Source organism: Zootoca vivipara, chromosome 6, assembly GCF_965207765.1.
Source record: "Zootoca vivipara chromosome 6, rZooViv2.hap1.1, whole genome shotgun sequence".
Classification (NCBI taxonomy): Eukaryota; Metazoa; Chordata; class Lepidosauria; order Squamata; family Lacertidae; genus Zootoca; species Zootoca vivipara.
Genome location: NC_142589.1, coordinates 86,803,653 through 86,827,891, shown reverse-complemented (window position 1 = coordinate 86,827,891; position 24,239 = coordinate 86,803,653). Strand labels below are relative to the sequence as shown.

The 24,239-nt window shown below is 47.7% G+C and overlaps 1 protein-coding gene across 4 annotated transcripts in view; it reads right to left on the bottom strand.

The window, feature by feature from the left end:
* Positions 1-10,944, bottom strand: part of NCLN (nicalin) — a 29,595-nt gene extending 18,651 nt beyond the window's left edge. For all 4 annotated transcript variants that reach the window (XM_035119606.3, XM_035119607.3, XM_035119608.3 and 1 more), the window contains exons 1-4: positions 10,663-10,944; positions 3,868-4,058; positions 3,478-3,622; positions 2,220-2,314 (exon numbers count right to left, since the gene is read on the bottom strand). In XM_035119606.3, coding sequence (XP_034975497.1) covers positions 2,220-2,314; positions 3,478-3,622; positions 3,868-4,058; positions 10,663-10,849 — 618 coding nt within the window. In that variant the 5' untranslated portion in view covers positions 10,850-10,944. The remainder of the gene's footprint in view (positions 1-2,219; positions 2,315-3,477; positions 3,623-3,867; positions 4,059-10,662) is intronic.
* Positions 10,945-24,239: the final 13,295 nt, after the last annotated feature.

The window sequence follows — 24,239 nt, the reverse complement described above, 5'->3', positions numbered from 1 at the left end:
ATTAATAATCTGTAAGAGTTTTTCAGGGGGGAAGCCCCATAATAATTATCATAGCAGTGCACAATAAAATACATAAGACAAAAGGCAAACAATGAATCTTATTAATTCTCTAAGAATGCTTGGCGGGGGAAAAAAAACACCAGTAATAACATGCAAGGACTGGATATTCTTTCCCTGCCTTATTTACTGCATCCACTTTCCTCGCATTTCCTTGTCACTCCTATGTCAAACTTTAGATTGTAAACTCCTCTGGCAAGAGACTTTTCCTCCAGAAAGAGACCTATCTGCTTCTATAATAATAATAATAATAATAATTTATTATTTATACCCCGCCCATCTGGCCGGGTTCCCCCAGCCACTCTGGGCGGCTTCCAACAAAACAGAAATTCTAAAATACAGAGATCCATCAAACATTAAAATACAGAAATCCATCAAACATTAAAAGCTTCCCTAAACAGGGCTGCCTTGAGATGCCTTCTAAAGGTCTGGTAATTGTTGTTCTCTTTGACCTCTAGTGGGAGGGCATTCCACAGGGTGGGTGCCACTACCGAGAAGGCCCTCTGCCTGGTTCCCTGTAACTTGGCTTCTCGTAGTGAGGGAACCGCCAGAAGGCCCTCGGAGCTGGACCTCAGTGTCCGGGCAGAACGATGGGGGTGGAGACGCTCCTTCAGGTATACCGGACCGAGGCCGTTTAGGGCTTTAAAGGTCAACACCAACACTTTGAACGCTTCTCATCAGCAGAAGCATGATGCACACTGATTGAACAATAATTTTAGTAAAATGAATTTTTTAAAAGCAGGGTTAAGAGTCAGACTTGTGATAAGTAGGTAAGACTAGACTATGGGAACCTGTACTCTTGGGCTTGGTAGCCCAAAACAAGTGCCTCCTTGTCCCTAGCAAATATTCCCCAGCTCTTCCTGAGTTTGCAAAGTTACATTTGTGCCCATTTTATTTTACTTAACAAAAAGCACGCACCATTTTCACTGTGGGGGTTTTTTTATAAAGCAGCTTACAATAAATATTAAAGATTATCCATTTTAAAAAGTTTTTTAAAAAAAATTTAAAATCAACAGTAAAAAGATTAAAGCACGTCAACATTCGTGCATCTGGACAGACTTGCCTACAAAAGAAGAATGTTTAAAGCAGACACATAAAAGTGTACAGCGAAGGTGCCCACCTGAGGTCAATGGGCAGGGAGTTCCAAAGTGCAGTACTAAATGAATGATTTCTTACAAGGGCAGAATGAGCATTTACTGTGGCACCTGTAACAGTGCCAGGTCTGCAGGTCAACACAGTTGAGTGGGCACATACGGGGCAAGGCGAACTTGCAAGTAAACTGGGCCCAGGCAGTTCCTGTGTACCAATATTGACCCAGAGCAGATTCCAACGTATAGTGAGCGGAGTAAAATAAACTTTGTAAGTTGCAGGATTCCCAAACAAAATAGACCAGAGGCAATTAACATTTAATCCAGCAGAGCTTTACAGCTGCTGAAGGCAAGGGAGCATAATGGTCACAAATCCAACACATTCAGGATTGGCACTGTCCATAAGAAATCCAGTTGCAGCAGACTTAACCTAAACTTACAATAAGACTAAAACTTGGCACTTAAGCATACTATATACAGAACACCACACCAGAAGGAAAGAAAGACAGAATGTGAAACTCAGGCTCCTTCTGGCCTATTATTATAGTCAGCATGACCTTGAGTGAAAGAGATAACAGAACCAGTTTAAACCAGCTGTTCAGCTTCTCTGAAGGTATAAACCGAACATCAGGAACCTTCTGCTTGTTTCATGGCAGAACAGAAGCTTGCTTGTTAGCTAGAAACTTCTAGCTTGCACCAGTTTGTATCACACAGAGAAGCTTCTAGAACCCTCTTGAATCAATTAGAATAGACAAGATCTCTACACTTTAGATCAATTACATCCTGAAGTTGGTCTGGCAGGAATATGGCAACCAGTGCAGATTTGGTTTTGGTTTGCTTGCTTGCTGGTTTATTAAATTTGTACACTGACCTTCAACGAAAGATCACAGGGTGGTTCAGCCCTCTGAGCAGAGGTGTTACAAGCTGATAGGGTCTCTGACTCCTGTCAGCAACTGCGCTGCAGCACTCTTCCCTAACTACAGTTTGTGAATCAAACGCAAAAGAAGCCCCGCACAGTGCATTACGGTAATCCAACCTTGAAGCCAGTATGCTAGGAAGTGCTCCCAAACTCACCTCCACACTGGTGATGAGCCAGTCACTGACTGCTTTGCTCTGAGCCCCACTGGTCACCATCTGGAAGCCGTTGGCAGTTGCTGTATGTAAAAGTACTAGGAAGAAAACAGGTGCATAAAGATAAGAGTACACAGCTACACTTTGCCTTCGTTCACAACAGAATCAGAAACCTTGCAAATTGCTCCCCGTGTAGATAGAAGACACAGATGGATTTGAGCCAGCACGCTTTATATATTCTGGACAGTCTTTTCTATCCACGGTCAAGGTTTGCCTCTTTATATTTAACATAAATAAAAATATTCAAAATATAACAGGAATTGGGTTCATGTGTACATTTCTGAGCACAATTCAAAGTGTTGGTGCTGACCTTTAAAGCCCTAAACCAGGCATCCCCAAACTTTGGCCGTCCAGATGTTTTGGACTACAATTCCCATCTTCCCCAACCACTGGTCCTGCTAGTTGGGATCATGGGAGTTGTAGGCCAAAACATCTGGAGGGCCGCAGTTTGGGGATGCCTGCCCTAAATGGACCCTGCCCTGTAGACCTGAAGGAGCATCTCCACCCCCATTGTTCAGCTCTGATGGCCTTCTAGCAGTTCCCTCACTGTGAGAAGTAAGGTTACAGGGAACCAGGCAGAGGGCCTTCTCAGTAGTGGTGCCCGCCCTGTGGAACGCCCTCCCATCAGATGTTAAGGAAATAAACAACTATCTGACTTTTAGAAGACATTTGAAGCCAGCCCTGAAGGGGAAGTTTTTAATGTTTGATGTTTTATCGTGTTTTTTTATATTCTGCTAGGAGCCGCCCAGAGTGTCTGGGGAAACCCAGTCAGATGGGTGGGGTATAAATAATAAAATTATTATTATTATTATTATTATTATTATTATTATTATGAATTTCAATGAGTCTGTTCTGAGTAAAACTTAGCTGGAAACAACCCTTTGCCTCAGGCTTCTTCATGATGTAACCATGTAATTCTATGCCTGTCTACTAAAAAACAAATCCCACTGAGTCCCATGGGATTTAATCCCAGATAAGAGGGTATAGTATTCTAGAGCTGGATCTTTCCCAACACCTGCCAAGCTTTTTTTTTATTTATTATCCCTCTCTTATACCAGTAGCAAAGCCTGTTGGATCTATCTGGAGTTGCTGTTGCAAATATGAGGTGCCACCTCTGAAAAGGCCCTTGGAAGATGGTCTTAAAGGGAGGCAACCCCTGAAACTAATCCCAGTATTTTTTCAAAAAAGGAAAGAGGCCTACCTTCAGCAGCTGAAGCTGAGCCTTGCGACGCAGAAGCCGCCTGCGTTTGCTCGTAGATTGAGAGGAGATCGTCATCTTCCTCAGCAAAGTAGACCGGCACAATGGTTTCCATTGCCAGCATTTCTGGCTCAATCTCCATGAATTGCTGAAGAGGAGCAGATAAAAGACTCAGTGACTTGCAAAGTAGGATACCGCTCACCCTCCGGACCTCACGTGGAGGAGGCACACAAAGAAGGTCCTCAGAGGATGATCTTGGGGTCCAGGTAGAAGCCATAATATCGGCTTGATTACAGGTGGCATAAGGATTTCTGGAATTAAGCAGGGGAGGCAGTTTCGGCACGCTAAAGCACAATTATGAATGTAAGGCAGGGGCCTCAAAGGGATGCTTACCCGGATGACATCCTGAGGCACGGAATACATGTTCTGTGGCAGGATGATCACCACGGCACCGGCCGACTGGCGAAGCGCCTTCTGATACTGTTCGTAGGAGAAGTCCATCAGCCGCATCATCACGCAGCGGCGGCTCAAAACATCCGCCTCCACTGTGCGAGCCTCTGTATTTAGCACGGCATTCCGAGTGCCTGTCAAAAGCAGAGAAAGGGGCCTAGTACGTAGCCATGCTGGTACTCTAGATCCACAGATATGGGGCCTCCCCATGTTCTAAAAAGAGAATGTGAATGCTTAATTGACTATTTCCTCCTCCCTCCTAATCTGTTCCTTTTCTCTCATGTCTTTTTTGGAATTTTAAGTTTGTGGACAGAGACTGTGGCTTTTTAGGGGAGTGGAGTGATTACTAAGCTGCTCTGGGAGTCTTCACTGGTTGGAGAGTGGGATTTTTAAAATAAAAAACGGTCTTTAAATAAGTCAATAACAACACCTCCCCAACCCTTTAAGGTCAATTCTCAGGTTGTGTAGTACTTGACTATGAAGAGCTGGTACCATCATGGACGTTCAATGATCAGTTCTGAAGATGCTTTGCCAACCTTGGCAGGTGTAGATCTTGCCAAGAGAGCAGAGATGAAAAAGCCTAGTAGAAACCACGCAGTGGGAATGCCACATGCCTTTGTTGTTGGGGCCCATGCCATGAACTGTCAACAACTCCCAAACTCACTATGTGACATGATTTTGAAAGGAAGTGAGCTGTGACAGCATGTGAGCCACAACTCTAGTGTAGAGCTACAATTTAATGCACAACTTCTTCACCCACAGTGACTGGGGTGCATTTTAATGTCAAATCAATTTTATCTGTACGATTTTATTTTAAACTACTTTAATAACTGCACTGCCTTTCTTTATTTCAATCTGCATACTTGCTTATTTTAATGTTTCGCTTTTGGGTCTGTTACACGAAATCACACAGGGTGGTAAAACAAAATGTTTTAGCAGCAGCAGCAACTCCAAAAATTTCTCTCCAAACCATGCAGAAAGGCGGTAAAATGGCAAATGCAATTCAATGTAAGCAAGTGTAAAATGACGCACATTGGGGCAAAAATTCCTAACTTCACATATACGCTAACAGGGTCTGACCTGGTAGTGACTGACCAGGAAAGACATCTTGGGGCCATGGTGGATAGCTCGATGAAAATGTCGACCCAGTGTGCGGCAGCTGTGAAAAAGGTGAATTCCATGTTAGGGATCATTAGGAAAGGGACTGGAAATAAAACGACTACTATGATAATGCCATTATACAAATCTACACTGAGACCACACTTGCAATACTGCTGTACAGTTCTGGTTGCCTAACCTTGGAAAGGTTACTACAGAGCTGGAAGAGATCCAGAAAAGGGGAACCAAAATGATCAAGGTACTGGAGCAACTCTGCCATGAGGAAAGGGTAGAACATCTGGGACTCATTAGCTTAGAAAAAAGGCAGGTAAATGGGTGGAGAACATAAGAGATTATGGATTGAATAGAGGAAGTAGATTCTGAATACGATAACTTGGGGACATGCAATGAAGCTGAAGCATGGAAGGTTCAGGACAAACAAAAAGAAAACCTTTGTCACACAGGGCATAAACTTTATAAGTGGTCCTTGTTTCACAAGCGTACAGTAAGGTTGGTAGTCAACCAACCTTACTGTACGCTTGTGAAACAAGGACCACTTATAAACGCCATCTCCAAATCCTTGAAACATTTCATCAATGGTAAAATTCCATTCAATTTTACATATCACTTGGGAAGACAGACGAACTAATGCCAGTGTCCTGGAAGAAGCAAAGATCACCAGTGTGGAAGCAATGATTCTTCAACATCAACTTTGTTGAACTGGTCATGTTGTTTAGATGCCTGATTAATGTCTTCCAAAGCAACTACTCTATTCCGAACTTAAAAATGGAAAGCATAATGCTGGTGGTCAACAAAAGAGGTTTGAAGACTCTCTCAAGGCAAATCTTTAAAAACCGACAACTGGGAAACACTGGCCTGTGAGTGCTCCAGTTGGAGAACAGCCTTTGCCAAAGGTGTCATGGGCTTTGAAGACACTCGAACTCAGGACACAAGGGAGAAAGGTGCTAAGAGGAAGGCATGCTTGGGAAATCCACACCGTGATCAACTCCCACCCGGAAACCTATGTCCCCACTGTGGAAGGACGTGTGGATCCAGAATTGGCCTCTACAGTCATTTACGGATTCACTGTTAAGACCGTGCTCATGAAAGACAATCTTATCGGCTATGAAGGATTGCCAAAGAAGAAGAAGATACAACTAAGGAATTCACAACCACAATGGCTACCAACTTAGATGGCTTTAAAAAGGGGATCATAAAATTCATGCAGGATAAATCTATCCATAGTTACTTGATGGCTATACAGTATATTACTTTCAGAATTAAGAGGCAACATATGCCTTTGAAAGCTAGTTGCTAGGTTTCACAAGCAATTAAGCGCTTGACTGACATTTGACTGACAAACGGGAGGAGAATGCTTGACTAGATGGGTCTCTGGTCTGATTCAGTAGGACTTGTTTTGTTTGGGGGTGGGGTGGGGAAATAGGTGTCCACCTTTCACCTGCAGGGAGCAGGAATACTCTCTTTAGATTGGAAGAGGAATGGACAATTCCCTTACAGCTCACCTATTACTTAATCCAGGCTGTGCAGTACAAAAATATGTGTAGGATACTAACTTTGTGAGACATGTTTTCAAGAATGAGAAACAAGGCAAAATATCTAGGTACCACTGAGGGCTTTGCAGCTGTCGCTGAAATCTTCGCTCCAAAATTTTCCCCAGATTATAGCTCACATTTTTGGTGTCTGCTCATTGCCATCCAGCATACCTGTTTTGAGTGCTTAGGGAAATGTACAGATTTCCCTAGTGTCATCACAGTGAACCCTATTAATCCTATTGTAACTTATTTGCACAGTAGTTTGACAATATAATTGTAAAAAAAACCAACCCAAAAATCTCCAGCTGTCTCCTTGACAATCCTCCCCTAGAAACAGGAAGGAGGCGTCAGCCAGTGATAAAACATGTGCTTTTTCATGCATAAGGTCCCAGGTTGAATCCTGACACCTCCCATTAAATGGGAAACACCTCTGTCCAGAGCCCTGTTCTAAGCTACAGGGCCGGTACCACTGAGCTAGATGGACTGGTAGCACGACTCAATATGAAGCAGCTTCGTACACCCATGATGTTAAAACCCTGACTGCCATTGTCCCTCTCTAAAGGCTCTCCCTCCCTTGCAGATCCTCACAGAGCAGCTGCATGAAACCAGGCACTTGCTTCCAAAACTGGTCTTAGCTAAATAAAGCAACCAAGATGGCTAGGAACCTGTCTTGATTTACAGCAGCCCCAGTAAGGAGTCGGTCATGCACTGTGAGAAGTGAGTGACTGGAAGCACTGGAGAGGGGAAATAACACATGAGCCTGGAGGCTACACCTGCTGCGTGGAAATACGTTTTAACTAGAGCAGCTGCTTAGCCTGTAAAAGTGGACATAAAAATACCAGTTGCTGCCTCTTGCAGGACAAGTGTGTCTTTAATAGTGAGGAGTTCAAAGGGAGGCTCTAGTTTCTCCTGGCCAGTCGGGCAGGAGCTGAACTTATGAATGGAAGCACAGTGGGGAGACCGCTTAACTGCTGCCCTACTGTGCCCAAAGATGTCTATAAAGCCACAGGATGGAAATTTGGAGGTGCGGGACAAGTTAACAGAACAGCTGATCTTACTCTGCTCCCATACCAAGGAATATATTATTATTATTATTATTATTATTATTATTATTATTATTATTATTATTATTATTATTATATTACAGCTCTCACACACATAGTGTGCTCACCTACCTGTACACAGCCCTATGAAGTGGAAGTGCAGCAGAAATGTTTCCATAAAATCTCAGCACAAGTCCCATCAGCCCCAACCAGCTTGAACAATGAATCTGGGATGATGTGAGTAGCAGCTCAACAACATCTAAAGGCCACACTTGCATGTTCCCTGCACCGCCCAATTAGCTGAGCAGACTGCTGCTTTCCTATATTTAAAGGTATTTCTTGTTTTCATGCTTACAAAAAAAAAAAGCAGGCATGCTTAGAAAAGGCATGTCGTCTTGTCTGCCTCTCACACACAGGACATAATGCCTATTCAAAGATGGCACAACATATGCATGTGTCACCCAAGAGCAAGGAAAAATACTTGCCCTTCCTTCACAAGGATTTCTTCACACCCAAATTTTCAACACAACCCTAAGCTTGATTGCACAGAAGCAAGCCCACTTAGTTCAATGAGGCCTTACTCTTTCGTAAGAGTGGTTTTGGATTGCAGCCTTAGTCAATTAACCATTTTGAACTCAGGTGACTAATCATCTAAGGCTGAAATCCTGTTCTGGCTTATCTCTGTGCCAGTTACATTCAACAGAGCGGGGTTTACTTCTTAATAGACATGCACAAAATTGGGATGCAGCTTTTTTAAAACCAAGTTTTCTTAAATGCTTGCAAAAATAAACGCTCATATGAAGCACTTCTCTGTCCTTATACCACCTTGCATCTCCAGACAGGGCTGGGAATGACTCTGGCCGGCAACGCTGGACAGCTCTTGTATAAGGCCAATTCATGTTCCTAATAAATTGCAGCATTACAGATTCTTATAAATATTAATTACTGTACATCTTTCAACTCGCTACACAGCACAGAGAATTTGGGTGGTGACTTGAGAGGACTGCAACCAAAATGCAGCCACAGAAAAACAAGAGGGAGATGTTTGCATGCTGTGGAGAACAAGTTTTGCCGAAACACAAAAGGTCTTTAGAAGAAGGAAAACTAAGGGAGGCACCCAGGGATAGATCAACTGGTAAGGTATGACTCTTAATCTCAGGGTTGTGTGTTCAAGCCCAATGTTGGGCAAAGACGCCTGCATTACAGGGGGTTGGACAAGTCCAACTCTACAATTCTAAGTTTAGGTAATTTTAATCTTTTGGTATTATAACTTTTTGCATGCTTTGAAAGTATGATTGCAATTTCTTCTTAATTTAATTATTTTCCCCTTTTTGTAAACTGCTTTGAGGGTTGGATGGTTTTTTACAATCAAGCGGAGCATGAATTTTACAAAACAAAAATAAATGTTGACTTGTCAGTTGGAAGAGGAAAATGAGGGCTGGTGCCACAGTTCTGCTGCAGGACAGTATAGCTGGCTGGCTAGAAACTTTTAAGCAGGAGCACTCCCTTATCAGGAAATCGGAACACACTGTACGGTTTCAGCATTGTATATTGCTACACACATATTGTTAAAACTGATCCACCTATATTATTTAAATACAATACGCAAATGTAGGAAGCTGTCTTATACTACCAGTAAGTCAGACCACCTGCATTGCCCCTCCCTGGTCATTCTACTGCTAAGCCATGGTTTAGTTTCAGCTTAGCGTATCATCTGAACAGAGCTTTTGTCGGATACCTGACAAACCACAGGCTGTGAGCCACAGAAGCAGCAATGGGTGCAGAATGCTGCAGCACGGTTGCTGACAGGAGCGAGGCCTTGCTAGCATGTAACACTTGCGCTCAGAGATCTGCACTCATTGCCAATTTGTTACCAGGCCGAGTTCAAGGTGTTACGATTAACATATAAAGCCCTTAACAGCTAAGGACCAGTTTACCTACAAGATTGTCTTACCCTTGTAAGAATGAGATTGTTTACTGCGGCAGCACCTACACTTTGGAACTCTCTGCCTATTGAAAACAAGCAGGTGCCTTCACTGTACTCATTGCAGCGCCTGCTAAAAAACATTCCTGCTTAGACAAGCCTACCCACATGCTTAGACAGTTGAGGTAATTTTAATCTGTTTTAGCATTTTAACTTTTGTATGTTTTGAAGCACAACTGTGATTCCTCCCTCGACTTTATTGTTTTATCTTTTTGCAAACTGCTTTGAGGTTTTTTTTTACACCATCGAGCAATGTATACATTTCATCCGCCTCCACGGAATCAGTGCAGGCACTAAATACCACCTCAATTCTATTTTTACATTAACGTACTTAATCTAACACTATGTATGCATAAAGTTTTAAAAAGTTTAAATTTATTATAATCCTTTATTAAATATGTCTCCCACCCTTTCCTCGAAGATCCCAGGGCAGCTCGCAACGGAAAATTTGTATTTTAATTATTGCTCTACCCCACCCCATGTTTTTGAGTAGCTCTTGTTTCTACCTTTCGAATCCCTGTCAGCAGAAAAGATGGGGGATAAATAAAATAATAATAAATAATAATAATATGTTGGGCAGTGGTTCCCACTAATAAGTTGGGCAGTGGTTCCCAATAAATAATAATAGTAGTAGTAATATGTTGGCTATCTCACTGGGGGGGGGTGTCCTGCAATAACCCACCCAAGGGGGCCCGTGGCACTTTTTCACATAGGAAAAACTACCACAGAAACATAAAAATGTTCAAAAGTAGTGGGGGCCCATGGCTTGGCTTCATGAAAAACAGGGGTGGGGGAGGGGAATCTTAGCTAATGAGGAATCAATGACGTTAAGGGGGCTGTCAGGACGTGGATTCCCCCCCCAAAGGATCCTGGGAACTGTGAGTGTAAGGAGAAAACTACAGTTCCCTGGATACTCTGTACCTGTGTAGCGTGGATATGGGGGGGGGTCGGGTGTTAGTTAAGCGCCTCATCAGAGCCGGGGGGGGGGAGCGTCGTCGTCTCCTGGGCCTTCCCTGTCAGCGCCGCCACCCGAACCCCGCCGGCCCTTTGGCTCACTGACCGTAGGGCTGCCCTCCGAGCTCGTACTGCTGCATGCGGTAGACGGTGAACTCGTGGGCGGCCGAGGCCGGAGGCGGGCCCAGCAGCAGAAGCAGGACGGCCGGCACCACCAGCAGGAAGCTGAGCGGCAGGCAGGAGGCCTTTAGCAGCACCGAGCCCAGCACCTCCTCGCCGGCCTCCTCCAGCATGACGGCGAGCGGCGGTGGCGAGAGCGACCGTGAGGCGAGAAGGAAGAAGGAGAAGAAGGAGGCGCTTCTTCGCCTCAGTACATCGCCTCAGAAACAGCGCGCGCGCGAGGCACGCTGGGAAATGCAGTCCGCCGCCGCAAGGAGCGCCGGGAAATAGGAGTTAACATTCCCTCAAGGTTCACTGGGCTCCTCAGGTCGGGACCGCAGTGATCGCTGGGAAATGAGTTCAAAGAAGCGAGGGGCTGCCTCCTTCCCTGATAGCCAACTCGGCTTTTAATAGGCTAGGCTCGCGAGGCACGCTGGGAAATGGAGGCCGCCGCCGCCTCCTCAGTAAACGAGGCTGTTCTAGGCCGGAACCGCAAGGCACGCTGGGAAATGGTGGGGTTATCTCAACCAACCTCGCGCGCAAGGCACTCTGGGAAATGGAATCAAATCCTCTCTGTAGAGGGTTACTAGCACTTTTCCCCTTGAAAAGGCAACACGCAAGGCACGCCGGGAAATGGCCACCGTGATCGTCCCTCAGTGATCTCCCGATCTGTGTTGTTTATCTGTGCGTTTCCATGGTGCTTTTCTCTCAGACGACAAGTCAGAGGCCTCCTTCCTCAGCTTTGTCGGTCATAAATAACGGAGAGGGGGGTGGCGCGCAAGGCACGCCGGGAAGTAGAGTTGCCTATGCGAACTTCCTCAGCGGGGGGGGTTCTCTAGCGCATGGCATGCTGGGGCTTGAAGTACCCAGCCCCAGCAACGACCGACAGGGGAGGGCACAGCAAGGCACGCTGGGAAATGAGAGCGCAGTTTCGCTCTTATCACGGTGATTTATGGAACTCATTAGAGCGCATGCGCGGAGCTGAAGGCACGTGGGGCAATGGAGACTTACTTCAGAGCGCACGTGTGCAGGGCATGTTGCATCTTGGTGGCATCGAAGTAATTTATATTTAAAAAACAGCTTAGGCCCCCTCTCTGTTTTATAAATGTTGCCTCTCTGTTTTATAAATGTTGCATTTAATTTATTGTCGATTAATTCATACAGCATATAAAATGTATAAATATTTACTTATAGAATAGCTTTATTTTTGTTGTTAAGGCAAAATGCAGGACCCCTGAAATTCACACTGAGAATGTGTTTCTACACCTCATGGACATGTTTGCTAAGATACAAGTCAGCAGTTAACTATTGAAAGTCCTGATTCTGATCTATTTAATGGTTAAAAGCAGGCACTCCCAAACTGCGGCCCTCCAGATGTTTTGGCCTACAACTCCCATGATCCTTAGCTAACAAGACCAGTGGTCGGGGAAGATGGGAATTGTAGTCCAAAAAATCTGGAGGGCCGAAGTTTGGGGATGCCTGGTTAAAAGCCTCAAGGAGAAGGAAAACGGATGGCCAGAGCTGTTTTAAAGGGTGGAGTTGTTTTTTAAGGAAACCTGGCAGAATTCCAGAGTTTCAACCACAAAATGAATCTGAACTGGCCATTTAAGTGGTTTAAGCTGCAAAGAGGAGGAAAACTGACCTCTTTAACTGTTCTAACGTGAAAAAGAAGGAAACCTGGTGGAAGTAAGGGCTTTCTGCTGCAAAACAAAGTAAAATTGGCCACTTTGACCGATTTAAACTACAAAGAAGAGAACAACTGGTGACTCAAAAGTATTTTAAAGGAGATGGGGGTGGGAGAAGGAAACCTGGTGGGAGTCCAGAGTTTCAGCCACAAAATAAACTGGCCCCATAAAGCAAAGGTTTTCAATCTTTTGAATCCACGGCTCTCTTGACCAACTACATACTTTGTGGGGCTCAGGAGCCCAGTTATGTCAGCCATGGACTACAGAGCCAGTAACCCCTCACCCCTTTTTGAACACCGTCCCTTGTGGAGTGCTCCCTCGGCCTCCTCTTTGGGAGTCCTCCAGGTAGCCCCTGGTTTCTGAGCCTAATACACAGTGTCTGGCTATTTCCAGGTTTTAACACTCCAAGCAATGGTTAAAGTCTCACACCTATTAGACCCAGGAATTTAGGGTGTCTAACAGGAGACTCTTGAGAGTCCCATGGACTGCAAGAAGATCAAACCTATCCATTCTTAAGGAAATCAGCCCTGAGTGCTCCCTGGAAGGACAGATCGTGAAGCTGAGGCTCCAATACTTTGGCCACCTCATGAGAAGAGAAGAATCCTTGGAAAAGACCCTGATGTTGGGAAAGATTGAGGGCACTAGGAGAAGGGGACGACAGAGGACGAGATGGTTGGACAGTGTTCTCGAAGCTACCAACATGAGTTTGACCAAAGTGCGGGAGGCAGTGCAAGACAGGAGTGCCTGGCGTGCTCTGGTCCATGGGGTCACGAAGAGTCGGACACGACTAAACGACTAAACAACAAAAGCACCCACAGACTCATAATAACATGTTAAAAGATTACACTGGTGGTGGGTGGTCAGTAGCAGGTGTACAGAGCTGGGCCCAGCATGGGGGGAAGGGGCTGTCACATGTGACTCCCCACCCCCAAATCCAGCCATGCTTGCAGGGACGTGCGGGTGTCTGAGGATTGCCAGAGCACCTTCCCAGATCTCGGTGGGGAGAGTGGAGGGTGAAAATCGCCATGCCTTCCTCCCGCTGTGATGGGCTGGTGCTGGTCAGAGAGAGTGGGATATGGGGGGGGCTCAGACCCTGCCTAGAAATTTTGAGGGGTCTGAAGCCCCTTCCGCTCCTATAGCTGGCTCCCCTGGTCAGTAGATGGTCAAAAGGGGAACGAAATGGAAAGTTGAAGGCCGTTGATCATAACATGGGAAGCAGGGGGTTGGGGAGATTGGAATGAATAGGAGGATTGTTTTCCCAAAATCGCAGCCCTTTCAATACATATGTGCATGAAAGGCCCCTTTGATAATGAGTGGTGTCCTGCTTTCAGATGGTTCTAAAAACGGATGCTTCCTCCTGCCGTTCCTCGGTTCCCCTGGCAGGACTTCCTGGTTCTGAAAGACAAGGGCTGTTCTTTGCGGCGAACCAACTTGGCTATTTCCCTCTCCATCTGAAATGTCAAAGGGGCGTTGTGGCAGGGCTGGTGAGATCATCGTGTTTTCTGCACCCCAAAGGCAGTGCCTTCCCAGCAGCCATGAGTGTGTGTGTGTTGCACATGAAGCGCAAAAGCTTTCAGAGCCTGGATGAAGACGCAAAAGGAACGTAGAAGAGATGGGGAAAGTCCATAGCACCAGTTCCAGGTTCACCACCAGGAATCTCTAGGTGGGCCTGGGGAAGACCCCTTTCTGAAACCTTGGAGAACCAGATCTGGAGAGGTGAGATCCACATCCAGATCTTTAAAGCATTGGATTTAGGGGAGCACAGCAGAGTTCCCCCACACAGAGCCATAGCAACAATAATACCAACAGGTACCTGCTGAGAACATCCATAAAAAAGCAACTGTACCTGATACAATACAATAATCTTTATTCTCAGGTGGCTAGTCCTGGTCTTTATGACCCTTTGCCTCCTTTCAGAAGGCAGAAGCTGAAAAAGATTATTTCCAGGGTGCACACTGTCCTGCACAATATCTGCAGCCTTCTGGAGGTGCACCTGGAGGCATAGATTTGATTCAAAGTGGGAAGAGTGCACCCAATTATCCTTACGACCTTGGACAGCGCTGTTCTTTCCCCAACCGTGCAACTCCCAAACAACACACACAGACCATAGGTTAATACACTTTCTACACTACAGTGGTAAAATGCCCTCAGCAGGTCTTTTGAGAGATTGTTTTTTCTGAGGATTCTCAGAAAGTACCGTATTTCCGTTCTGAAAGAGGAAGTGTCTGTGCGTCTTATGGAGCGAATGCGTAGTCCCTGGAGCCCAATTGCCCGGGGGCTAAAGGCAGATTGTGCTTTTTTTAAAGAAAGAAAGAAAGAAAGCTAAAGGCTAATAAGAGGGAATGAGCTGAAAGGAACCCGCTCAGCAGCTGATTGCAAGAGATCTGGGAGGGAGATAAGAGAGCTAGCTCCCTTCCCAGCCCCTCCCGGAACCCTTGCCTAGGCCTCAATTATTGTCTGCAGAGGGAGACATGTGACTGGCTGATTAGATTATCTGTCTCGGAAACTGTAGAAATGGGTCCCTTTCCTTTCCTATCTACACAAATTTTCTCAAACTTGGGTCTCCAGCTATTTTTTAGACTACAATTCCCATCATCCCTGACCACTGGTTTTCCTAGCCAGGGATTGTGGGAGTTGTAGTCCGAAAACAGCTGGAGACCCAAGTTTGGGAAACACTGGTCTACACCAACTAGCAGCAGTTGTTCTCCAGGCTTCTAGGGAGATTTCTGTCCAAGTTCTACCTGGAGCCACCATTGTGGCTTGAATCTGGGACCACCTGAATGCAAAGCAGACATTCCACCATGGAATTCACCACTTTCCAATGCCACTGAATATTCCAAGCTCCCTCATCTTGAGAGGACGCAGCTCGTTTTCTCCTCTTCACTTTCTCCATCCTGCTCCCAAGTTTTTACGAACCCCCAGAGCGTCTTCTTCCCTTTGCAGAAACCCTTCATTGCTGAAGTTAAATCATCCGCTGCGTAAGAGGAATTGGGATTGACGCTCCCTCTAAATGAGGGAACAGCCATCTCCTGACCCAGTGGTTCTCAAAGGGCATGGTGCGCCGTACTGTCGTGGAAGAAAGAGTGGCAAGTGTTGTGGGAAGATTCAAGGACAATCGAAGAAACATTTAAAAGCTGGGATCGCACACAGAAATTTTACGAATCACATAACCAGGAGATCACTTTTTGCAGTTTGGGAAAAATATAAGGACTTGGCAGTTAAAAGGAAGAATACTCAGAAAATCTGGCTCACATATAAAGTACTCCTTAAAGAGGAAGACAACCAATTAAAGCTAAAAAGCTTTGAGGAGCTAAGAGAGCATGTATCCGATTGGTTCCAGTATCATCAATTATTTGAAAATTTTAAATTTGATAAGCAAAAGGGCTTTGCAACAGAAACTTCCAGATTTGAATTGGAGTTAGTAAACTCCAGGGGCGGAGCAAGCGGGGGGCGGTCCACCCTGGGTCACTTGGGGCCGTGCCCCCGCCCCTCGCCTCTGCATGGCAGCCTGGGGGGGGGGAAGCTGCAGGCGTGCCTGCCGAAATTGCCACGTGGGTGCCTGCTGGAGGAGGGGGTGGCACTCGGGGCCGCGCCCCCGCCCCGCAGTCGGCTCCTGAGACTGGACCGTTTAGAAGTCGCGGGGGGCGCGCGATCCCCCTCTACGTAGCACGCATGTGCAGCATCCCCTGGTTAAACCCCAAAAGTAAAACCCTTTCCAAAGTGTACCGACTCCTCCTTGACTGGGAGGTCAAGGAAGAGGAGCTCCCTGCAGATATGATTAAGTGGTCACAAGACTTTGGGTATACAATAAATATGTCCCAATGGGAAAAATTATAGAAAAATAATTGGAAGTTTACAACTTGTTATACCCTAAGAGATTTTTTTTTTAAAAAAAAATGCAACATAGATGGTACTCCTTGGAAGCTTTCTAGAATGTATAAAAATGTCCCAGGCGATTGCTGGAGATGTGCAGAAAAACCAGGCACTTTCTACCACATGTGGTGGCAGTGTAAGAAAATTGAGGTGTTTGGAGATAACATCCATAAAGAATTGCAGAAACTACTAAAAATCTCTTTTAATAAAAAAACAGAAGCTTATCTTCTGGGGATTACAGGTCTGGATTTTAATCTAGAAACGAAGGATATCTTATACAGGTGAAACTCGGAAAATTAGAATATCGTAGAAAAGTGCATTTATTTCAGTAACGCAATTTAAAAGGTGAAACCAACATATGTGATGACATGCAAAGCAAGATATGTCAAGCCTTTATTTGTTGTAATTGTAATTATTTGTCGTTATTTGTCGTTAGGTGGGTCAATTATAAATGGAATGTAATTAATAAAATGTAATAGTGATTTTTTTATTATAACTATTTGTTTTATTACTGTGGAATTTCCAAAAGAAAGCATTTGTAAAAATTTAAATTAAAATAAAAATTAAGTTGCATTACTGAAGTAAATGCAATTTTCGACAATATTCTAATTTTCTGAGTTTCACCTGAGTTTCACAGCTGCAGCAAGAATGTTAATTGCTGCAAACTGGAAATCTAACAAACTCCCATCCATGCAGGAATGGATTCAAAAATTGATTGAATATGTGGAATTAGATTCTCTGAAAAAATAAAGAATAAACCAAAACAGGTATTCGTATCAAAATGGGAAGTCTTTAAAATGTATTTTAAAAATAAATATAGCAGTTTAAATTCTGTTGCAGCATTTGACTAATTTCAGTAGTAGCTTCAAGAACAATGTGAGACTCAAGATTAATGAAGAAGCAGTTTAATCATGATAATAGTTTGTATCAGCAACCAATTTTCTATATCTGAATTAAGGAGTAGACAGGAAGTCATTTGTGTTTCGTATTCGGTTTTGTAATGATTGTATTAACTTTCTGTATGGTACGGGTGTAAAGGGTGTATTTTGTATTTTTTTGTTTGTTCTTTTTGTTTCTGTAATAACTCAATCAAAATAATAATAAAAGCTGGGATCGCTTGGTCAGTACCATAGGAGCCGACTCTTAGGGGCCCGTGGGTCTTTGCCCCACCAATACAATATTCGAGGGACCCAGCCCCCTCCCCCCAAAGTTGATGAGCATTGTCACTCAAATGGTGTGCATACCCTGTGTCATGTGATCGATTATGCGGGACTGACCTGCCCCCTGGCAATATTTTGTTCAAGTTCGCTCTTAATCTCTGGGTTGTGAGTTTGAGCCCCACGCTGGGCAAAAGATTCTTGCAGGAGCCTGGACTAGATGACCCTTGTGGTCCCTTCCTATGATTTCAACCAGGCACCCCCAACCTTTGGCCCTCCAGATGTTTTGGACTACAATTCCCATCAACCCTGACCACTGGTCCTGTTAGCTAACAGGACCAGTGGTCAGGGATGATGGGAGTTGCAGGCCAAAACACCTGGAGGGCCGCAGGTTGGGGATGCCTGATTTAAACATTTCAGTATGGTGTAGCATAGCATACTATCAAGATCAGAAAAGATAAAGGCTCCATTGTCTTGGTGTGGAGATGAGAGTTTGCTTGTCTCAAATCAGATTCAGTCTAAATGAGATTACTCGGCAAAACCATGCAGACACCTCTCGTTGAGTTTGCATACATACTTAAGGTACATATATGAGAAAAATTATATTTTGGGAATGATTACTGTTCTTACGCAGCTGCATTGTTTTAGGCCTTCTGGGTGTCCCATGATCACATTATAAAGAAGTAGTGTTCCATGTTTTAAATCAAGCAGTGCAAGGAGTTATTTCTGTTTGTTTTCCAATGTGTCCATAAAAAAACACACACAACTCGGTGCTGTTTGGTCATTTAGTCGTGTGCATAGCTGTCAAGTTCTCCCTTTTTTTAGGGGAATTCCCTTATGCTGAATAGGCTTCCTCGCGAGAAAAGGGAAAACTTGACAGCTATTGTCGTGTCTGACTCTTCGTGACCCCATAGACCAGAGCACGCCGCCTTCCACTGCCTCCTGCAGTTTGCTCAGCCAGGGTTCCTGAAATATACTCGGAGTCAAGAGTGAATTTCATGCTCTTTATTCAGCTCATAGTCATCAAGGAGGAGAAGAGAAGACGAATGGCTCTTTTCCCCACACCATCTGCTTATATACATTATTTACACAATGGGCCTTGCGTGATTGGCTACTTCAGGGCTACACCTGTGGGCCAATTATATTATGGATTGACTTCTGCCTGCAGCCTGATTGGCTGCTCCTACAGGCCAATCAGGTAGCAGATTCACTTCTGCCAGCCGCCTGATTGGCTGCTCCAGCAGGCCAATCAGGTTGCGGATTCACTTCCACCTGGAGTTGGATTGGGTAGCTCCCGCTGATTCTGAATCCTATTGTTCTAGGATTCAGCTCAGTACATAACACCCCTCCCCTCTAAGTTCCAGTCCTGCCCGGGAAGTTGCATTCGTAGTCCCCAAGGTCTGCTGGCCGCCTCCGTGTGCGTTGTGGCCTGGGGTGTTCCTTGGTCAGGGGTTCTGGTTCTGGCTCGTGTTCCGAGGCTGCTGGCTGTGCCAGGGCTGTCTGGTCTGGCGCCACTGAACCACTAGGTTGTAGCTCTGGTTCCGGTGTCCTTCCAGCCTCGGGGCGCCCCTCTGTGCCTACTGCTTCTGCTTCCTCTGCCCACCCCTCTCGCTCTACAGGCCTCACTGCCCTGCTGTCCCCTTGGGTCCCCTCTGTCCCGCTCTCCTCCCGGGTTCCTCCTGGGAATCGTCGCCGTAGCTGGTCGCAGTGGCGGCGCCAACATTGCCCCCCTTCCGTTAGTACCTCGTACGACACGGGACCGGTCACCTTGGTGACTGTGGCGGGTACCCATGCTGGGCCTGCCCCAAAATTCTTTGCATACACTGGGTCCTGGGCCACAAATGTCCGGGGGTTCCTGCCTTTCCCCACCACTACCTCATCCTGAGCTCTGTCGGGGTGAAGTCGGTCCAGTCTAGTTGCAAGGCGCCGGCCCATTAGTAATTCAGCTGGGCTCCGGCCCGTCGTTGTGCTTGGGGTGCTGTGCTGTGCTAGAAGAAATGCGGCAAGGCGGTATTCCCAGTCCCCTTGTGTCATGCGGCGGAGGCTGTCCTTGGTGGTCCGCACCATGCGCTCCGCTTGGCCATTGGTGGCAGGGTGGAATGGTGCTGAGCGGATGTGGCGGATGGCGTTCTGCGCTGTGAAGGTCTGGAACTCCTCTGACGTGAATGCGGTTCCATTGTCCGAGACGAGGGTGTCAGGGAGCCCGTGGGTCGCAAACAGCTTACGTAGTACCCGGATGGCTGCCGCCGTAGAAGTGGATGGTACCAGTGCGACCTCCAGCCATTTGGTGTAGGAATCCACCACTATGAAGAATGTTTTTCCCTGGAAGGGGCCAGCGAAGTCCACGTGCAAGCGTGACCATGGATGTCGGGCGGACTCCCAGGGCTGGACTGGGGCCCTTGGGGGATCCGGGCGGGATTCTTGGCAGGTCTGGCAGTGTTGGACCCAGGCCTCTATCTCTCTGTCAATCCCCGGCCACCACACATAACTCCTGGCAAGGGCCTTCATCCTCACTACCCCTGGGTGTGTCTCGTGTAGGGCTGTGAGGACCCTTTTGCGGAGGGGCTGGGGAACAACGACCCTGCTTCCCCATAACAGGCACCCCTTGTGGGCCGACAGTTCATGTTTGCGGTTTGTGTAGCCAGCGAATTCTGGCCCGGGGCTGCTGCTGGGCCATCCTCGCCACACCCAGTCCAGGACCCGGGAGATGACCCTATCTTTTGTGGAATGGTGCGCAACTTCTTGTGCCTGAATGGGTCGGTCGGGAAGCAGCTCCAGGGTCATAACCTCTTGCGCAGGCGCTGGGTCGGGGCCTGTTTCTGGTAGTGGTAGCCTGCTGAGGGCGTCTGCGTGGCCCATCGCCTTCCCAGGGCGGTGGATTAGTGCATACTGGTAGCCGGCAAGGAAAATTGACCACCTGAGGACACGTGGAGACAACACTTGGGGGGTCTGCTTCTCGGGGGCAAACAGGCCAAGCAACGGCTTGTGGTCAGTCACTATGGTAAAGGGCCGCCCGTACAAGAAATCATGGAATTTTTTTACGCCCTTCACGATTGCCAGACCCTCCTTGTCAATCTGTGAGTAGTTTCGTTCGGCTGCAGCAAGCGTCTGGGAGAAGTATGCCACCGGCACCTCTCTTCCATCCGGGAGTTGGTGTCCCAGGACAGCGCCGATGCCATAGGGAGAGGCGTCGCATGCCAGCACCACTGGCAGCCTCTCGTCGAAGTGTGCTAAGACCGAGTTCGAGACGAGCAAGTCCTTGACTGCCTGGAATGCGGCCCTTTGTCGCTGGCCCCACACCCAAGGGGCCCTTTTATCTAGGAGTCTGTGTAGGGGCTCCGCTACCGCTGCCTTATGGGGAAGGAAGGCATGGTAAAAGTTCAATAGTCCCAAGAATGACTGAAGTTCGGGCTTGCTCTTGGGCGCTGGGGCCTCACAAATGGCCCGTACCTTGTCACCGGTTGGATGGACCCCTTCTGCGTCCACCTTAAATCCCAGAAAGTCCACCTGCGGCACTCCCAGTAAACACTTTTCCCGCTTCACCTTGAGGCCCGCCGTCTGGAAACGGTGCAGGACGGAGCGGAGGCGGTCCTCAAATTCCTCTGGTGTGGGCCCGGCGATCAGTACATCATCGAAGAAGGGGGTGACGCCAGGAATCCCTTTAAGGAGAGAGTCCATTAGATTCTGGAATATGCCTGGTGCCACGCTAACGCCAAATTGCAGCCGCTTAACTCTGAATGCCCCTCTGTGCGTCACAATCGTCTGAGCCTCTGCTGTGGCTTCGTCCACAGGCAACTGTTGATACGCTTGGGCCAAGTCCAGTTTGCCAAAGATTTTTGACCCAGCCAGGGTGGCGAGGACATGGCTGACCACTGGCACTGGGTATGCATGGGCCGTGAGAGCCTTGTTTATGGTGCATTTGTAGTCTGCACAGATGCGGACCGAACCGTTAGGCTTGACGGGTGTGACAATTGGAGTTTCCCAGGGGGCGTTGGGCACCGGCTCCAGCACTCCTTGCTCCACGAGCCGGTCCAATTCCTCGTCTATGCGGGGTTTCAGGGCGAACGGGACCCGGCGGGCCTTGTGCCTGATGGGTCGTACAGCGGGGTCCAGCTGTAGGGCAATGGGGGGTCCTGTATATCGTCCCAATGCCCCATCGAAAACCCCTGGAAACTCTTTGCATATGGCGTCCACGTCCACTTGTAAGCTAGTGCGGTTCACCCCGGTAACGGCTAGCCCCAGAGGTCCAAACCATGCCAGTCCCAGTAAGCTAACGTAGGGGCCCTTAACTACCAGCAAGTCCAATTGTTGCTTTCGCCCTCGATATTGCACCCTGAAGGTCCCCACCCCCATAGTAGGGACCTTACGTTTCTGGAAGTCCCGGAGGGTGAATGGGGCCGGCCTTAGTTTGGGACCCCCATTAGGGCACAGTTCCCTTAATGTTCGGGCCGAGATTATGGATAGAGTTGAACCCGTGTCCAGCTCCATGCGGCATGGGGCTCCCTCTATCTGTACCTCTATATAAATTTTCTCTGTGCTGGGATGGGGCAACTGGAATACCTGGTAGTCCGTGATCTCCGTCGAGTTGCCTTGGTGCATGGTGCCGTGTGACCTGGGGCTCCTGGGTCGGTCATCTGATGCTTGTCGACGCGTGAGTCGAGCCCGACACACCCGGGCGATGTGTCCCAATTTTCTGCACTGCCTGCACTCTGCGTTGCGGAAACGACAGGTCCTCCTCTCGTGGTTCTCCCCGCAGCTTGCACAGTTCCCTCCTTCTCGTCGAGGCTGCTGTGGTGTGTGTGCTGCTTGAGTGCGCCGCTGTACTCGGTGTACTTCCTCCCTGTCAGATTCGGATTCGTCGGTGAGGTCTTCGTGGTAGACCCTCGGTTGGGATGGCGGGGCCGGTCGTGCCTCTTGCGTTGACCTCTCGGCGGCTTCGGTTGCCAGGGCTTCCTCCAGAGCAATCTGGAACGTGAGGTCTTTTTTGGCGTAGAGGCGTCGTTGCAGCATCTCGTCCCTCAGGCCACCGACGAGGCGGTCACGAAGCATGTTCTCCAATTCTGAGAAGTTGCATAACCGGGCGGCTTGGCGGAGGGAGGTCACAAACCCAGTTATGGTTTCCCCCGGGGCTTGCCGCTTTGCGTAGAAGGCATTTCGGCAAGCTACCACCGAGGGCTGTGGTGAGAAGTGCTCCTTCAGCCGTTCCATTATTGTTTTGTAAGAGACGGTAGCGACATCTCTAGGTGCAAGGAGAGCCCGGGCGATTTCAAACGTCTCCTCTCCACAGACGCTGAAGAATGTCGCCCTCTTCATGGCATCGTTGGTGACTTCTTTCGCTTGCAGGAGGAAGTTGAAACGGGCGGCGTACCCTTCCCAGTCTCCTGATGCTGGTTTGAATGGCGAGAAGCTGCTGTCGGTTGCCATTCTGGGTTCCTTGGGTCCTGGAGCTGAAGCCTGGATGCACGGTGCGATGCAGCGGTGCAGCAGGTGGCGGTGCTGCGGTGCAGTGCGTGGTGGCGGTCAGCTCAGCAGGATCCCACCTTCGTCGCCAGTGAAATATACTCGGAGTCAAGAGTGAATTTCATGCTCTTTATTCAGCTCATAGTCATCAAGGAGGAGAAGAGAAGACGAATGGCTCTTTTCCCCAAACCATCTGCTTATATACATTATTTACACAATGGGCCTTGCGTGATTGGCTACTTCAGGGCTACACCTGTGGGCCAATTATATTATGGATTGACTTCTGCCTGCAGCCTGATTGGCTGCTCCTACAGGCCAATCAGGTAGCAGATTCACTTCTGCCAGCCGCCTGATTGGCTGCTCCAGCAGGCCAATCAGGTTGCGGATTCACTTCCACCTGGAGTTGGATTGGGTAGCTCCCGCTGATTCTGAATCCTATTGTTCTAGGATTCAGCTCAGTACATAACAGTTCCCCAGACAAAGGCCTGGGGGCCAGATGCGGCCCAATCACCTTCTAAATCCGGCCAGCGGACAGTCCGGGAATCAGCATGTTTTTACACGAGTAGATTGTATCCTTTTATTTAAAATGCATCTCTGGGTTATTTGTGGGGCCTGCCTGGTGTTTTTACATGACTAGAATGTGTCCTTTTATTTAAAATGCATCTCTGGGTTATTTGTGGGGCATAGGAATTTGTTCATTTTTTTTTTCAAAATATAGTCCGGCCCACCACAAGGTCTTAAGCGCCCCTGGTGCCGTGGAGCGACGGATCCCTCCGGCGCCCCCCCCCGCCCCGTTTCCCAGCGCGGTGGGTGGGCGGGCAGGCAGGCACAGCGTGTCAAACCGGCAGACCAGCCAGCGGGCAGGCGCAGCTCGCGGCGCCCTTCTGGCGGGCCGGCGCCGTGGTGCCCTGCACCACCGGGGGTCTACCTAGAGCCAGCCCTGCCCCTGCCTCAGACTCATGTTTGTAGCTTCGAGAACACATCTCGTCCTCTATCGTCTTCTGTCCTCCCCTTCTCCTTGTGCCCTCCATCTTTCCCAACATCAGGGTCTTTTCCAGGGAGTCCTCTCTTCTCATGAGGTGGCCAAAGTCTTGGAGCCTCAGCTCTGTCCTTCCAGTGAGCACTCAGGGCTGATTTCCTTCAGAATGGATAGGTTTGATCTTCTTGCAGTCCATGGGACTCTCAAGAGTAAGAGTTTGTTTTGGCAATGTGTTCATTTAAAAAAAAAAAGTCGGTGTGGCGAGAGCCAATTTTTATTCTGAAGTGTGGCCCAGAGGGAGGGGGAAAAGAGAGCCAGTGCCTTAGGCTGAAACCCTCCACCTTTCTCCAAAAAGTCCCCTTCGGGCCAG